Genomic DNA, 14,325 nt, shown 5'->3' on the forward strand with positions numbered 1-14,325 from the left:
GTAAATAATGGTGCAAACACCAGTAAATTTTGCGCCTGAAAGGGAAACTCCTACAAATGCATATGCAATACAGTAAGCCGCAAAAATAACCCTGTCCACGCCTTTTCAACGTTAATTTATCACTGCGTGTCTTTAGTAAATCCTGACAGTAGTTTTTTTTTACGCCAAAAGATGGTTTGCGCTGACGCAAGCTGTTAGTAAATCTGGCCCTTGGTTCATTATGTCTAGAACAAGGGTGTCCAACACTGTTCCTAGAAGGCCACTGTCAGGCAGTTTAGCTCCAACCATAATTATGCCATTTTCACATTGGAAGTTTAGTTTGGAACAGGGCACGGTTTGCATGAAAAATTGCTAATATGAAATCTGTCCAGCAGACCCAGGTGCGCACCAGGGTGCCAAACCCAAGACAGGTCCTTAAGGAGGTGGTTTGAGTTAGGTTGCACTCAAACTGTGGCACGATTTGCGTGAATGTGAAAGCAACACAGACTTGGGTGCGCACTTGTTCAATAAGTAAAGTAACCTGTGCATGCGTTTTAGCCGATTACAATGTATTTAGTTCAATGTCCTTTAATAACGTCCGCATTCTGCCAGCACATGCTAAATCACATGCTACATCATGACCAGTTTCACGTGTGCTTCAGTTGCTTGCATGCCGAGGGCGTTCTCCAAAGTGCCGTCATATACGACGCAGCGTCTCATTTCCTTCTCAGGGTACAAGTGTTACAGTCGTAACCCGAGACATTCTAACGGATAGCATTCTCTTATGCACCTCCTTAGTAATGGAAATTTTGTATTCCCTTGATTATAGATCAATGAGCTTAAGTTGAAAGTTCAGGATTTAGGGGGGAAGTTCAAGAAACCCGCCCTGAGGAAGGTGCGTGTGTCTGCTGATGAGATGATGAGGGCTTTGCTGGGCTCCAAACACAAAGGCTCCATGGACCTCCGTGCAAATCTGAAGTCGGTCAAAAAGGAAGATATAAAGCAAGAAAAGGTAGGGGTAAACATAAAACGTATACCAAAATAGCGTATATGAAAAACTGAAAACATACAACTGCATTTGCAAGAGCATTTAACTCTTGTATTTTGTATTATTTAAATCTTTATTGCATTATTATTTAAATCTAAAATGTTTGGTAAAAAGTCTCAGTCATAACAGGTGCTTAAATTCATCTCCACATTATGGCAATATCACATGCCATGAATTTCAAATTTTACCATTACAATCCGACGTTTCTTTTTGTCAAATAGGTCTTGACCAGTGAAGTAGGTGACTGGCGTAAGAATGTGGAAGCCATGTCTGGCATGGAGGGAAGAAAGAAGATGTTTGACGCTGCTGGAGGAGGCCAGTGAGCCCCTTCAAGAAACCAACCTGACCTTCTGGACGGTCTTGGTCTAGACAGAGAAGATATAACATGGATAAGACAAGACTGAAAAGTTTTCTGGCTGAGCCCCAGTCCTTTTTTTTTTTTAGCAAATTAATAACTGCAAGTCTTTTAAATATATTAATTGACCCAAAATGTAAACCCTATGACGATTTACTTACCCTTATGTTAATGAAAACCCAAATTATGGTCTTTTTTCTGTATAATTTAGAATTTAGAAGAATGCTAACGTGGCCCTTTTCCATTCAATGAAAGGGACAAGCTTTTCCTTTAAAAATATGATTGACATCCCTTCTCCAAAGAGTTGATCAAATTGAAGAGTTGATCAAATATGCCTTTGTAGTTTCAAGTGTTTTTGAGATCTATATAGTCTCCATCCTATATTCTGCCTATAGTCATCTGCCATCATTTCATTCATTACGTATGCATGCATGTTGAATATAAATGTAAAAGAAAAAAAGAACTCAGATGGTTTGAGTTAGACTGGGATATATGTTTTTGTTTGCTACATTGAAGTCTTAAGTTGGCATTAAAAGTTGCAGAATTAAGCAGAAATCTGCTTTTTTCCCTATTTTTTCCCTATTCGCAAATACAACTCATTTTGCTGAAGAGCCAAGAATGATGACATTTTTAAGGAAGAGAATGAAAAAACAATTATACATGTAATTGTTAGGTTCAACATTTGCAAACACAAAATAATAATATGTAGCCTAACTAATATTTGATCTGTAAAACATCTTTCTTTACACTCTAAAATGTATTTTTCCATGATTAATGTTAAACAACTTGTGCTTAAATAAGACAAATGATTATTTGTTTGGGTCAGTCAGTTATGATGATATGATTCATTATCGATTCTTACTTTCTGACTTAAATATGACATTTCATTATGGTGAATATGAAAGACCAGCAAAGCTAGCAGGTTAGGCGAGGAGCCATCTTCCATGGTGACAGCAATAAATAAAGAGTTTAAGCTGGCCATTGTTTCAGTTGTATATTTAGTTCTGTTGTACCCCATATCTAATCTGACTCAACCTTGAGGAGATGAACATTAGAAAGTGCACACGTCATTGGGAACCTAAAGCATGCAGGACAAGAGAGCTTTCCTGTTGTCACCTACATGGGTTGTTCACACTATGAGATGCACAGCAACACTGGAAGTCCAGACGTGTTTGCCTGCGTAAACCATGAGGTTTATGCTAAAGACAAACAATGACAAAAAATACTGATTTAGACTCCATGCAGACAGTCCATTTGCTGATATTAATTCCACATTCTTGCAAATATCAACTGAAAAAGATACAAAAATGATTTTTTTTTCAGAATGAGGGGAAAAAATCATATTGCCACTCAATCCTTTGTTTTTATCATAGTCATAAATGGTAGTTTTCACATAAATATTTTTCTAACCTCTGTTGATATTTAATGTCCATATATTTATTTCTGTCAAGTAGCCTTGTGCAGGATAATGTACAGTCAGACAGTTATATTTGTACTTGTTGGACATTCCTAACTAGTTTTCACAAGTTTACACTATAACATATAATTAAATAGAGTACAGGTTATGCGTATTTGGCGTGCTGTCTGAGGGGAGAGGGCTCTGAGCTCGGAATTTGGCTCGAACCCAGAGCACTCCCCCCATCCCAGGTTGGGATAGGAATAGTTATAAGTGAGGAGATGGGGTGGTGGAGGGATGCTGGAAAACTGTCATGGAATAGAGGTAAGTATACATAGGCCTTACCGCTCATCTCATTAATTGAGTTGATTAACTAAACGTGCTCCTCCCGAACTTTGTTAATAAAACATAATTAAAAGTTGACAGACAGACACTTCATCCTTTGTCTTTAACCCAAGCCAGAATGAATCAAATATTGATCAAAGACGTACATTTCAAGTATGTTTGCTGATAAACTGTGTCAATAGAAGATTCAGTGTAAGAATTTTTTACATTTTTTAATTAGACTTTACAGTAAACCTGTAATCACAGTCACTGGCCTGGTTTCATAGACAGGGCTTAAGGGCTTAAAGGGGTGGTAAACCACGATTTCACTATTCTAACTTTAGCTAGCGTGTAATGTTGCTGCTTGAGCATAAACAACATCTGCAAAGTTACAACGTTTAAAGTTTAAAGCAAAGGGAGATATTTGCTTTTAAAGAAATCCATTTCTAAGGACTACAGCAAACGGCCAGTAGGCGACTACAGACATTCCTCCAGGGTTGGTGACATCACCAGCCTCAATATTTACATAAACCCCTCCTCCGTGAATATTAAATAAGGGGGGGGGGGGGTGAGGCCATTTTGTATCGCTGTTGTTGTGGTATAGTGGTATAGGCAGGAGTGGTGTTGCTGCAATGCCGACGAAACACTGTTATTTTCATCCGGATTGCAGGTCTGGGGATGGGCGTTTAACATATAGCATGTTATATGCATGTGTTTGAAACAGAGGGGAACAGGTCTCAGATATATGCTGCCCATCATAAAGCACGAGACAGACAGGGTCGGAGGAGAAGACTGGAAAATGTGACATAATGGACAATATTCGTCCGTTGCAATTCATGAGCGGTTCAGCGAGACAAACACTGCCAGTGTGAATCATGCACGACGGGCGTGCCTCCCGCTGCACATTTCACGGAGGAAAACATCCACAATCTTCGCGAGTTCAATGCCGGATTTGCACAACGTCAGCTGCGCGAGACAAACACTCCCAGTGCGTGGATGCACGACGCGCGCGCTGCACATTTCACGGAGGAAAACAATAGGTTACTGTTGTAACCCCGGTTCTCTGAAACATCGAGTGGAGAGATCCACCTATGGGAAGGGCATCCGTACCTGACCTCTGCAGAAGCATCCAATTGCACCAAGTCTGGCAAGACAGACAGGAGCGCGCAGCCAATGCCCGGTAAGGCCCCGCCCCTTACCTGCGGGCATATATAGCCTGCACGCGCTACTGTACTCCAGTAAGAATATTCGCTTCTCGTGCAGCAAGCGGGGCAAGGCTGGTGGATCTCTCCACTCGATGTTTCAGAGAACCGGGGTTACGACAGTAACCTATTGTTCTCTTTCATCATCTCGTGTTCGAGATCCACCTATGGGAGAGACATGGACAGCTCCCCGATTGCCCAATATACTCACAGTGAGGTTCTGTTAGCCAGAAAAAGACGGTCACCCCAAGGGGGCGGTGCTTAACACGTCTCATACTCATGAACCCGCCACACTGACGCACACACATAACTGCGGTGTACAAGCAGGGCATGAAATGTGTGTGGCACACACAAGAGAAGGCAGGGTTAGGAAGACCCCACCTCCAAAACCGAATGTGCTACCGAAGTTTTGGTAACATCCAGCCTATAGTAACGCACAAACGTAAGGGGAGAAGCCCAACTGGCAGCAGAGCAGATATCCTGCAATGATACTCCCCTGAACAGAGCCCAAGAGGCAGCTAAGCCCCTCGTGGAATGAGCTCTGATGTCCCCTGGAGGTTGCACTCCCTTTGATTCGTAAGCCAAAATGATAGCGTCCACAAGCCAATGCGAAAGGCGTTGTTTAGACAGGGGATCCCCTTTGTGGGGAGGGGCCCATGAAACAAAGAGTTGATCACTCTTCCGGAATGCACTGGTCCTAGCCAAATACGTCTGTAACGCACGGACCGTACACAGAGCATTTAACCTTTGATCCTCCGCGGAGGAAAAGGGCGGAGGGTGAAAAGCGGACAGCTCCAATACCCCCGATGTGAACACAGGAAAACATTTCGGCATGAAGGCTGGATTAGATTAAAGGAAAACCTTATTTCCGCCCAGAGAGAATTTAATGCACGAGGGGTGAACCGAGAGTGCATGTAACTCACTGACACGTTTGGCTGACGCCAAGGCGAAGAGCAAAGTTGTCTTAAAAGACAGCAACTTTAGGGAAATATCTAAAAAAATGGCTCAAAAGGGAATTGAGACAGAGCTTCCAGCACCAAGGAGAGGTCCCATTCAGGGATCGTTCCCTTAATGACTGGCAACAAGCGGCGGGCACCCTTCATAAATCTGCGGATTAGAGGATGCTGCCCAACCGTTGAGCCCTCAAAGCCCACATGACAAGCATAGATAGCTGCCAGATAGACCTTAATAGTGGAAAAGGACCTGCCTTTATCCATAAGGTCTTGGAGGAAACACAAAACATCAGAGACTGAGCACTGATATGACGTGAGACCCCGCCCATCACACCACTCATCGAACACTTGCCACTTACAGCCATTTAAGGACCGTATAGAAACGGCCCTGGCATTCTGTATAGTAGCCACCACGCGCGGGGGAAGCCCTAACGCGCTCAGGTTCGTCCTTTCACGGGCCAGGCCCAGAGAGCTACCCTGTCCGGGTGTGGGTGATAAATTTCCCCGTTCGCTTGAGACAATAGGTCCGTGCGGAGGGGGAGGCGCCACGGCTGAGCATGTAACAGAGGAATTATCTCCGCCAGCCATGGCGCTTTGGGCCACCTGGGAGCTATCAGGATGAGAGACAGCCCCCCCTCTCTCACCCTGGCCAGTGTAGGAATTATCAAAAACAGGGGAGGAAAGGCATACAGCAGCACTTTGGGCCACGGGTGGGCCAGTGCATCCACCCCGAGGGGCGCGTCCAAGTCCTTTAGCGAGAAGAACATAGGACAATGGCTGTTTTCGCGCGAGGCGAATAGATCTACGGACACCTGTCCGAATCTCATCCATATCATGCTCACTATCTGAGGGTGAATGCGCCAATCTCCGAAGAGCGGGTTCCCCCTCGATAGAAGATCCGCGCCTCTGTTCAGGATTCCCGGAACATGAGTCGCGCGTAACGACAGGAAAAAACGTCTGCTCCATACCAGCAGCTTGTAAGCTAGGGCATGAAGTTTCGACGAGCGCACGCCGCCTTGACGATTGATATAAGCCACTGCCGTGGTATTGTCGCAGCGTACGAGCACATGATGTCCCTGCAGACGAGGCAGAAAATGATTCAGAGCATTCCAAATGGTCAGAAGCTCTAAATAATTGATGTGCTGTGAACGTAGTTTGTTCGGCCACAAACCGTTCACAGTTCTGCCCTCTTGGGTGGCACCCCAGCCTGTTAAGGACGCATCCGTCGTCACAACTTTCCGCAACATTACCGTCCCCAGGACGCTGCCTTGTGCGTAAAAGTCTGTGCTCCTCCAGTGGCGCAGAGCTGCGGCGCAGGTGCGCGTCACTGTTACCGAGCGACAGAGATCGTTTAACGGGCTTAAATGTAGTGACGAAACCCATTTCATGAACGCCCTCATCCTCAGGAGTCCTAGTGGCAAAACCTGGATAGATGAAGCCATAAGACCTTGTAGTCTGAGGCATGTGCGATATTGCATCTTCGCCCCCTCCCTGAACTGCGATAGACAGTTCATCAGAGAGAGAACGCGCTCCTGAGAGAGACGCGCTCGCATGGAGACTGAGTTCAGCTCCAGGCCCAAGTAGATCACATTCTGGCTGGGTGCAAAATTGCTTTTGTTCACATTCACCCTGAAGCCCAGGGATGTGATGTGCGCGAGCACACGGCAGGTGTCCTGCAACACCTTTTCCTTCGAGTCGGCTATGATGAGCCAATCGTCTATGTATGTCAAAATCCGTAGACCAGACATTCTCAGGGGAGTCAACCCCGCTTCCGCGCACAGACAGAAGGACCGTGGGCTTAGACTCAAACCAAATGGCAGGACCGTGAATTCGTAACAAACGCCTTGATAGGCGAAACGAAGAAACTTCCTGTTTGGTGGATAAATGCTTATGTGGAAAAAAGCATCTTTCAGGTCGACCGATGTGAACCAGTCGTTCTGTTTTATGGCACGGGCGAGCGAACCATGAGTTAACATTCTGAAATTGTATTTCCTTAAATGTTTGTTCAACACTCTGAGGTCCAGAATGGGACGGAGAGAACCGTCCTTCTTTGGGACCAGGAAATAACGAGAATAAAAACCCTGGTTTATCAGATTGGGGGGAACCACCTGAATCGCACCTTTGCTCAGAAGGGAGGAGATTTCCTCCTTCAGAACGTGGGCAGTGCTCTCTTCTGTGTGTGAAAAGAGAACACTGCTGAACCACGGGGGTTTCATAGCAAACTGCAGACGATAGCCCTGCACTATTGTGCGCATCACCCATTCTGGTGCCGCTGCAGCTCGCCAAACTGACGCACGGCTCGCGAGCGTTCCCACCCGAGCGATGCCGGCTTCGTGTGTGCCCAGCTGGCTTATTTGTGATGCAATGGAGCCCTCTAGTGGGGAAACTAGGAACTGCACGCGTGGGTTCAGAGAGCTGTCCGCCCTTTGCAGAGAAAAGTGATTTCCCTGCAGAGGGAGGACATCCCTCTGTAACAAATTCATTTGATTCGTTTGATTTAATGTGTTTGTGTTTTTTTGTGTGTTTTGTTTTCGGGGAAACAATGGGGCCGAAGCCTTTATTAGCTGAGTGAGGGGGAACACAACATGTGCGGTGTGGTGACACTGCTTTTGAACACATCCTCACAACAGACCCCTTGAACAGGGGAGAACACACAACGTCCACTGAACACATGGGCTGGGCAGCCATGGGAGGGGGGGACCCTCCAGAAGTGACCCGTCGTCTTTTGGACCGGGGCTCAAGTGCGGGAAGCGAGTCCAGAGAGCTTGTCGATCGAGAACATGGACCCCAAACCCTCATCGGCCAAACATCAGGCAGGCCGCTTGCGTTTGGAGTCACTGGGGGTAGAGCTTGGGGGTTTTCCCGCGGCGGCAGCAGTAGGTTTCCCCCAGGGCTTGGTCGAGGGTGGGTTGCTCTGCCGTTGCGGGCCGGGCTTGTTGCGGGGCCTTTCATTGCCCTGATGAAAGTGACGCGCAGGGGCCGGGGGGTTAGGCAAACGCGCAGGGGGCGCCTGGCGTGGAGCCGCCTTCCTAGGAAGACATAACTTAAAAGCCTCGTCCTCCTTCTTTTTGTCGTCGCACCACTGTTGCATTAGTGCGACGGCGGGCCCAAAGAGAGCCCGGCCGGGCTCTACCGGGGCGCCTGCGATGCGCCTCTTCTCGCTGTCCGGGAGGCCTGACAGATTGAGCCAGAGCGCGCGCTCCCCTACAACAGAAAGCGCCATGGAGCACCCGCAGGCTTGGACGGCCTGACGAGCGTTGCGGAGGACGAGATCGTTCACCGTTATGATCTCCTTCCATAGTGAAGGGGAGGGAGATCCCTTGTCGAGCTGTTGGCCCAGGTCTTCTAGGATTTCCGCCTGGTAGGCAGAGAGGAGCGAAGAGACGTTAAGGGCTCTAACAGCCAAGGCCGATGATTTGTAGGCGGCCTGGTGCACCGAGGCAGAAAAACGGTCCATTTTACTAGGAAGAACTGGTTTAGGGGGGGCAAGCAGCCCTCCCTGGGCTGGAATGAGGTGCCTGGCGATAGAGGGCTCTATAGCGGGCGGCTCACCCATGCCAAGAGCCGCCATGTCTTTAACCTCCAGGCCCGCGAGATCGTGTTTGAAGTCGAGCGGATCCTTCCAGTAATGTTTCATGTGCTTAGCACATGCTGGAACGGCGGGAAAGAGTTGCTTCCTTGGGCCAGGAGGCGCTCCCAACACTTTCCCATCATAAATGTCTCTCTCCTGGTCGGTGGCGCTCTGTGGAGCCGGCCACTCAATATTGAGACGAGCGGCCGCTCGCTCACAAACATCCAAGAGAATAGACTGGGAGGCCGCGGGGACGCTGGCCTGGGGAATACCAGAGGGCGGGATGGCATCCTCGTCCTCGGAGACCCCGAGAAGGCCCGCGTCGTCGTCACCGGACCCGGCCGGTTCGTCGACGAGCGGGAGGTTGCCCACGAAGATGTCCTCTTCGGGGAACTCAGAGTTAGGCTGGTCAGCCCAAACAAGAGAAGTCGCGTCCCGGGAGGCCTCCGGTGGCGCGCTGTCGTCACCGTGTCCCACGTCCGAATCCGAAAAGTCGAGCTCGCCGCACTGGGTAGCAGCAACTTTAATGCGGCGTCGCAGGAGTTTCCTAGGCAGCACGAGGCAGTGGCTGCAGTTCTCCGGATTCTCCAAGGCCTCTTCCGTGTGCTTGAGGCCCAAGCAAACCACGCAGAACGGGTGAAGGTCCTTAGCGGCGATAAGCGCACCACACGCGGCCGGGCAGGCCTGTGACAAGCTGGTGGCAGAGGAAGCAGGGATAGAGAGCGACATACCGGCGAAAAACGTAGAGAAATCCGTGGCGGGCAGCCGTGGGACAGGAAAACGTGAGAGAGCGTGGGCGGCTCCGAGAGCAGACACAGAAAATCTGGCGGAATAGAAACTGTCACGCCTGGCGGAGGCTGATCGAAAGGATATTTCCTCCTGCAGATAGTTAGTGAGCAGCGTCAATTCAACCGAGCTGTGTACATGCAGAGATCGCGAGAAGCGAATGTCAACTGGAGTACAGTAGTGCGTGCAGGCTATATATGCCCGCAGGTAAGGGGCGGGGCCTTACCGGGCATTGGCTGCGCGCTCCTGTCTGTCTTGCCAGACTTGGTGCAATTGGATGCTTCTGCAGAGGTCAGGTATGGATGCCCTTCCCATAGGTGGATCTCGAACACGAGATGATGAAAGAGAACATCCACAATCTTTGCGAGTTCAATGCCGGATTTGCACCACGGCTTGTGCTGAAAGCTGGAATTAAAAACAGAAGCTGTTTATGGGCCACAACCTATAAGTCTGATTTATTTTTCATCGATGTGTTTTCCTGTAATAGGTTAATTGTACGTTGTAGCAAGGAAGTAAACAGATGACAACGCTGTTCTGCAAACCAGTCTGTTAAATGCTCATTCATACTTAACGTTATCCGACGAACACCTAACGTTACAAACACCTAACGTTAAAATCTCAACAGCGAACTTGGCATTAGTGTAAATGATTCTTTGATTAGAGCTTTTAGGTATTATTTATCTACAGGCATGCTAAACATGGTTCTGTGTGTGATTTGGCTACTAGTAAAGCCAATGTTTAGTGTTCGTTTTGGGTTAATAGTTCTTGCGACAGATATTTGGCTATAATCGTTCTAAAAATACAAAAGTGCCATTCAGTAGCGATCACTATAGATCCGCAGTCTTTACTCTTGAGGACTGAACAGGTTCTGCTGCTAGATCATCTTCACTAAAATTTTCTGGGTCTGATTCGGGCTCAGATTGCTATGGTTTTATTGACGCTATTGTTTCTAATACTGACCAAAGCACAGCCTCCAGGTAAGGGGCGTGGCGTTTCCGACAAACGTGCACTGCGGTTAGCGAATCACAACACACTTGGGCCAGCTAACCAATCTGAGCCCATCGCGTATTTTTGAGGGACTGGCTTCATAGAACCTGCAAACCATCAGACCGTTTTACAAGGAGGGACAGAGCAGTGTAGAATAAAGGTCAAATACATGAAAAATAATGCAATTTTTTTTTTAAAACGAAGCATGAACACATGTTACAGTGCACCCCACAAACACAATCAAGCCTTCAAAAGAATGTGTTTTACCACCCCTTTAAATTAAGACAGGGTTGGGCCTTAGTTCAATTAGGCCTTAGAAGCACCTTACTGGTGTTCATCTTGAGTCAAAGGCAAGCAATGGCACGGACATATTTTAAGACTGTGGAAGTTGCTTTCAGTTAAAACAGCTCAAGCATGCATTTTAGTCTGGGAATAATTTAAGCCTTGTCTGTGAAACCGGGGGTATGTGTTTTAATGACACAATGATACTATTGTCTTTTTAGAGCTACTTTTCAGCAGAATTGAATTCTGTTTGCATCATTGATAATTATTTCCCTGTTTATCACTGTAAAGCTGCTTTGAAACAATCTGTATTGTATAAAGCGCTATATAAATAAAGGTGACGACTTAAACTGCGTCCATGTTTGCATGTTACACATTCCCATTGAGATGTGAACACATAATGCATTTTGTATTTTGCATAAGACATGGAAATAAAATACTTGTTATTTTTTTATTAACTAATGCTAGTACTAAAGTAACTAAATTGTGATTTGACACTAAAAGTCTTTGGTAGTAAATTGAGAGGGTAGCGACTAAAGTTGGCATCATCTAAAGTGGTTCACACTATATTTTTAGACTATTTGTTCATTGCAACTAATCTCACTTAACCTTGAAGAACATTTGAGCACACTGTGAACTCAAAGGCACAAGAGACAAAGCATGGGGCCTTCATACATAAAATATACACTATTATTATTCAACAGAGTAGATTGCTGTAAGGATGCATTAAAGGAACACGCTGACTTTTTGGGACTTTAGCTTATTCACCGTATCCCCCAGAGTTAGATAAGTCCATACATACCATTCTCATCTCCGTGCGTGCCATAACTCTGTCTGACCACCCACCGCTAGCCTAGCTTAGCACAAAGACTGGAGGTAAACGGCTCCCCTTCTGCTCAATAAGTGACAAAATAATGCCAACATTTTCATATTTACATGTTGTGATGTGTATAGTTACATCGTGTACTAAGACCGACGTAAAATGAAAAGTTGTGATTTTCTAGACCGATATGGCTAGGAACTATACTCTCATTCCTGCATAATAATTCATGAACTTTGCTGCCGTACCATGGGTGCAGCAGGCACAATGATATTACGCAGCGCCTGAAAATAGGCTAACTTCCGTCAACATAACCAACGTGACAACCTGCTTGCTAAGAGAGTGTGCTGGGGACTATTTTCAGGTGCTGCGTAATACCATTGCGCCGCTGCATCCATGGTACGGCAGCAAACTTCCTTGAGCATTACGCAGGAATGAGAATATAGTTCCTAGCCATATCGGTCTAGAAAATTGCAACTTTTCATTTTCCGTCGGTCTTAGTAAACAATGTAACTATACACATCATAACAAGTAAATAGGAAAATATTGGCGTTATTTTGTCACTTATTGAGCAGTAGGCTAGCTGGAGCCGTTTACCTTCAGTCTTTGTGCTAAGCTAGGCTAGCGGTGAGTGCGTCAGACAGAGTTATGGCATGCATGGAGATGAGAATGGTATGTAAGGACTTATCTAACTCTGGGGAATATGGCAAATAAGCTAAAGTCCCAAAAAGTCGGTGTGTTCCTTTAAATTGAAAGTAAAGACATTTATAATGTTACAAAAGATTTAAAATAAATGTTTTTAAACTTTCTATTCCTTAAAGAATCCTGAAAATAATTAATGATAATTATTCCATGAATAATGTTCTTGAGCACCAAGTAATTATTGCATATACAATTTTGCCAAACGTTTACACACCCCGTGCAGAATCTGTGAAAATGCGAACAATTTGAACAAATTAAGAGGGATCATGCAAAATGCATTTTATTTTTTTTATTTAGTACTGTCCTGAATAGGATATTTTACATAAACAATGTTTACATATAGTCCACAAGACAAAAAAATAGCTGAATTCAAAAGTTTATGAACCTTTGATTATTAATACGGTGTGTCATTACCTGGATGTTCCACGACTGTGTTTTTGTTTTGTTTGTCTTGAGCAGTTAAACTGCCCATCGTTCTTCAGAAAACCGATCATCTCTTCCTTCTAGTTACTTTATAGAGACATAGCGTATTTAGGCCACGCCCACACCGGGGGGGGGGGGGGGGACAATCCAACGCTCTCCATTGACTTTGCATTGCGGGAGGCTGCCTCATTGTCATTTCGGACTTATAACAAAAAACAGAACAATGTCTAAAAGCTGATATGTGACAAGGTGTACAGCAAACAAGCTAAAAAACACAGAAATAAGTTTTTATAAGCTGTCGACCCAAAAAAACGAGCGTTTAAGAAGATAAAAGTGGTTACAGGCAATACGAAGTGAAGCTTCAGCAGGAAGAATGGGTCAATTTTGGGATCCTGACACTCAGTATGCCTCAATATGTCTATGTGTGCAGTAAACATTTTGTCACTGTTAAGTCAAATATCCAAATGTCCGTTTTATATATGATATTTCCTGTCGCTGATTACATTCCCCTCTAGTCGCCGTAGTTATCAGTGTAATATGACCCGAGCGCTCTGTCTCAATGGCCTGATTCCACTTTTTTGTCCTTAAAAGCTCGTTTTTTGGGTCAACCGCTTATAAAAACGTCTGGGTTTTTGCTTCTGGGTTTTGTTTAGCTTGTTTGCTGTACACTTTGTCACATATCCGCTTTTATACATTGTTCAGTTTTTTGTTATAAGTCCGAAATGACAAGGAGGCAGCCTCCCGCAATGCAAAGTCAATGGAGAGCGTTTGATTGTTTTCCCCCCCGGTGGGCATGGTCTTCAGATTATGACGCGTGTCGCTCTGTCTCTATAGCATCAAATAAACATGAATAAACATCAGAAGGAATGTTTTTTCAACCGTGGAAAGTACACACCGTTTTTCAAGTTCAAGTCCACCGACGTTAATCTACGAACTCTACTGAATGCTTTGTCGGACAAAATGGCGGATTCGGCGGATCATGATTTGGTCAGATCTGGTCTGTCAATAAAAGTCCCGGTGAAGGGAGAATTGTCCTGGAGAACATTGGCCAGTTTCACTGCTCAGGACAAACAAGGGACTAAAGAACAACCATCACAAAACAAAGGGGAAAAACAGCTGTGGATCATCCAGGTAATGACACACAGTATTAAGAATCAAGGGAACATAAACTTAAAAAGGACTATATGTAAACATATTTTATGTAACATATCTTATTCAGGACAGTACTAAATAAAAAGAAAAGAAAAGAAAAAAAAACCCAATGCATTTTGTATCATCCCACACATTTCCTGCAAGGAGTGTGTGTAAACGTTTGAGCAAGACTGTATATTGAATAATCATGTGACACTGAAGAATGAAAATTCAGCTTCACCATCACAGGAATAAATTACATTTTGAAAAATATTAAAATAGAAAGCAGTTATTTTAAGTTGGAATAATATTTCACAATATGTTTGTATTGTATTTTTATAAAAAAAAATTAGAAGACTTCCTTCA

The 14,325-nt window shown here is 45.3% G+C and overlaps 2 protein-coding genes across 4 annotated transcripts in view; one reads left to right on the forward strand and one right to left on the reverse strand.

Annotated features, from left to right (window-relative positions):
• tnni1d (troponin I, skeletal, slow d) overlaps positions 1–2,361 on the forward strand; it is a 123,567-nt gene extending 121,206 nt beyond the window's left edge. For all 3 annotated transcript variants that reach the window (XM_079817211.1, XM_079817213.1, XM_079817212.1), the window contains 2 exons: positions 809–991; positions 1,249–2,361. In XM_079817211.1, coding sequence (XP_079673337.1) covers positions 809–991; positions 1,249–1,350 — 285 coding nt within the window. In that variant the 3' untranslated portion in view covers positions 1,351–2,361. The remainder of the gene's footprint in view (positions 1–808; positions 992–1,248) is intronic.
• Positions 1–14,325, reverse strand: part of taf3 (TAF3 RNA polymerase II, TATA box binding protein (TBP)-associated facto) — a 996,662-nt gene that overhangs the window by 881,735 nt on the left and 100,602 nt on the right. The window lies entirely within an intron of this gene.

This window comes from Gobio gobio (assembly GCF_949357685.1).
Source record: "Gobio gobio genome assembly, chromosome: 5".
In the NCBI taxonomy this organism is placed as follows: Eukaryota; Metazoa; Chordata; class Actinopteri; order Cypriniformes; family Gobionidae; genus Gobio; species Gobio gobio.